The sequence below is a fragment of the Amphimedon queenslandica genome, unplaced genomic scaffold, assembly GCF_000090795.2.
Source record: "Amphimedon queenslandica unplaced genomic scaffold, v1.1 AMPQUscaffold_13428, whole genome shotgun sequence".
NCBI classification, from domain to species: domain Eukaryota; kingdom Metazoa; phylum Porifera; class Demospongiae; order Haplosclerida; family Niphatidae; genus Amphimedon; species Amphimedon queenslandica.
The window spans coordinates 45678-48691 of record NW_003546336.1 but is presented as its reverse complement, the minus strand read 5'-3'; the positions used below and the strand labels follow the sequence as shown (position 1 = coordinate 48691).

The following is a 3014-nucleotide window of genomic DNA, read 5'->3' as shown; positions in this document are numbered from 1 at the left end:
TACTCCATGCTTGTGTTGGTAACAGTTTTTCTGGTTAAAGATGTTCTACTGAGACGCATACAGCACCAGTGTGTGAGGAGTATCAGAGCCTTCATGAACAATAAGGTATCGCTGGTGGGGCAGAATGGGATAAAGGGGCCTGTTAGAGTTTAATGATTAAGTACCATATTTCCTTAAATAAAAGCCCGGGCGTTTATTCCCTAAAATGGTATTTGGACCTCAAAAAAATTTTTTAATAAAATAAAACTTTGGGCCAGAGCAGGATTTGAACCTGTGATCTCATGTACTTGACTTCAGTAACTTTAGGAAGTATCCACAAGGCTACTGAGTTACTTGATGGCTATATTTGCGTATTTATAGTTCAATTCTATTGCTACTCCGCACCTGGCTTCTATTTAAGGAAATATGGTACATGTACATTGTACATGTACATGCAAATGTACATGTACATGTAGGTGTGGGGCAAACATGTTGAAGAATTTGTACATGTACATGTACACATGTAGGTACATGTATTCCAAGGCTGCTTTGATTGTACTGTTTGTCATTTTATTTTTATGATTCTGAAATTGATCACAAAGCAGCCCACATGTACATGTACATGCATGTAAGCTAAACAGCATGTGTTTCATGATCTAACAGGTACTAGGCAGATCAAATAACTGAAGTACTGTGAAGTACTGGCCAGTATTGCCCACCACTAGTTATTAGTACAATTGTACTGTATGATATTTAATGAAGGGGTAAAGCAGGACTACTAGTAACTAGTATTAGTTGTCCCTCCAAGAATTAAAGAACCTTCAACTAATGCAGTGGCCCCTACATGTACAGTGTAGTTTCTTTATATACCCACAAAACATACTGAGGCTATTGTGGGTTGCACTAACACATGTTGTACATGTACGTGTATGTTGAGTGGGAGGAACACACATTAAACTATACGCCTCTATCAGTACATGTACTGTACATGCATACATGTACATGTATATTGTGTAGCATGTTTATTTGGTACTGTTAGTACTGTACTGTTCATGATCTGACAAGCACTAAGCTGGCCAGTATCACCCACCATTAATTATTAGTATGTTAATATATGAAGAGATTGAAGCAGGACTACTAGTAACTAGTACTAGCTGTCCCTCCAAAAATTTTTAGTTTGATTATAAGAATAGAGTAGAATGGCCCCTAGTTTTTTTATATACCCACAAAACATGTTGAGGCTATTGTGGGTCACACTATTACATGACATGTATGTTGAGTGGGAGGAACACACATTAAACTAGGCAACCCACAATAGCCTCAATACATGTACAGTACTTACATGTACATGTATTATGTAGTGTATTCATTTGCTACTGCTAGTATTGTGCTTTGTGTTTTTAATTACCCACCCTCGTGTGTCTTTTTTTAGTACGGACTTACTAAAATGTTTCAGAAAGGAGATGGTTTGGTTATATTTGTGACTGCAATGGATCCTTTGAATGAAGGAATGATGACTGACGTACTGCGAGTGATAGCTGCAGTCTGTCTTGTAGCCGATGGGTAAGTAGTGCATACAAATACCAGGCTTTCATACAGATATTTTTTGTGGGGGGGGGAACTCTTAACTGTGCTGGCTTCTGCATACATGTACAATGTATATTTGTACTTATTTTAATTGCTTCATTGAGCAGGCTTTCATACAGAATTTTTTTGTAGGGGGGGGAAATCCCAGTGCCACCCACCCTCTCTATTATATAGGCGGTAGCCTATAAGTAGGATTGAGGTTGGTTTTTCAAGATGGCGGCCGTTTTTATGATTTTCAAACACTTATAACTCTTTCATCTTACGTTGTACAGCCTTATAAATGGCTTAGATGAGCTCTCCTTCACTGAGTGATTCTCCTGGTACCTTTAAAGTGGACTGTAATGTAGCAGGAGCAATTCTGGAGAATAGGCCGAAATTCAAATTTCTGCAAAATTCTTCAGACTTTTTCTTCTTTCATCTTCTTCTATGCACCCGTTAATCTTTTAAGCCAGAGAAGCGCTCGAGTTGACTTTTACATCATTCCTCTAGGCTTGGGTCAAGGACCACAAAGGTAGTTTCAAAAAGAAGCGAGGACAGAGAAGAAATGGCAGACAAAATCCAGCTGCAGACACCTCGCGGGTTTGTGGTTTGACGCTATTTTAATTTATGCGCACGTGATCAGCATGAATATAATTAACCTACCACAGAATCATAACAGAATGTAATTTATTAATTTAAGAAAAAGAATGGAAACAAGTAAATAAAAAACATTAAAAATGGAAAAGTAGTAGGATTGAATTGGAAAAAAGTAAAGAAACATGAGGGTACTTGCAAACTGGTGTGGTAAAAAATCCTACACCACTGCATGAAGATAAAGTCTTNAAAGTGTTATCATAGCAGCCAGTNTGTGTGGAATAATTGCAATGCTTTGGATTATAATCTTCATGCAGTGGTGTAGGATTTTTTACCACACCAGTTTGCAAGTACCCTCATGTTTCTTTACTTTTTTCCAATTCAATCCTACTACTTTTCCATTNTTTAATGTTTTTTATTTACTTGTTTCCATTCTTTTTCTTAAATTAATAAATTACATTCTGTTATGATTCTGTGGTAGGTTAATTATATTCATGCTGATCACGTGCGCATAAATTAAAATAGCGTCAAACCACAAACCCGCGAGGTGTCTGCAGCTGGATTTTGTCTGCCATTTCTTCTCTGTCCTCGCTTCTTTTTGAAACTACCTTTGTGGTCCTTGACCCAAGCCTAGAGGAATGATGTAAAAGTCAACTCGAGCGCTTCTCTGGCTTAAAAGATTAACGGGTGCATAGAAGAAGATGAAAGAAGAAAAAGTCTGAAGAATTTTGCAGAAATTTGAATTTCGGCCTATTCTCCAGAATTGCTCCTGCTACATTACAGTCCACTTTAAAGGTACCAGGAGAATCACTCAGTGAAGGAGAGCTCATCTAAGCCATTTATAAGGCTGTACAACGTAAGAGAAAGAGTTATAA

At 37.6% G+C, this 3014-nt stretch overlaps 1 protein-coding gene across 1 annotated transcript in view; it reads left to right on the top strand.

Moving 5' to 3' along the window:
- The first annotated feature begins 6 nt into the window (after window positions 1-6).
- Window positions 7-3014, top strand: part of LOC100641591 (protein diaphanous homolog 2-like) — a 13677-nt gene continuing 10669 nt past the window's right edge. Inside the window, exons 1-2 of the mRNA XM_019995911.1 lie at window positions 7-105; window positions 1412-1542. Coding sequence (XP_019851470.1) covers window positions 7-105; window positions 1412-1542 — 230 coding nt within the window. The remainder of the gene's footprint in view (window positions 106-1411; window positions 1543-3014) is intronic.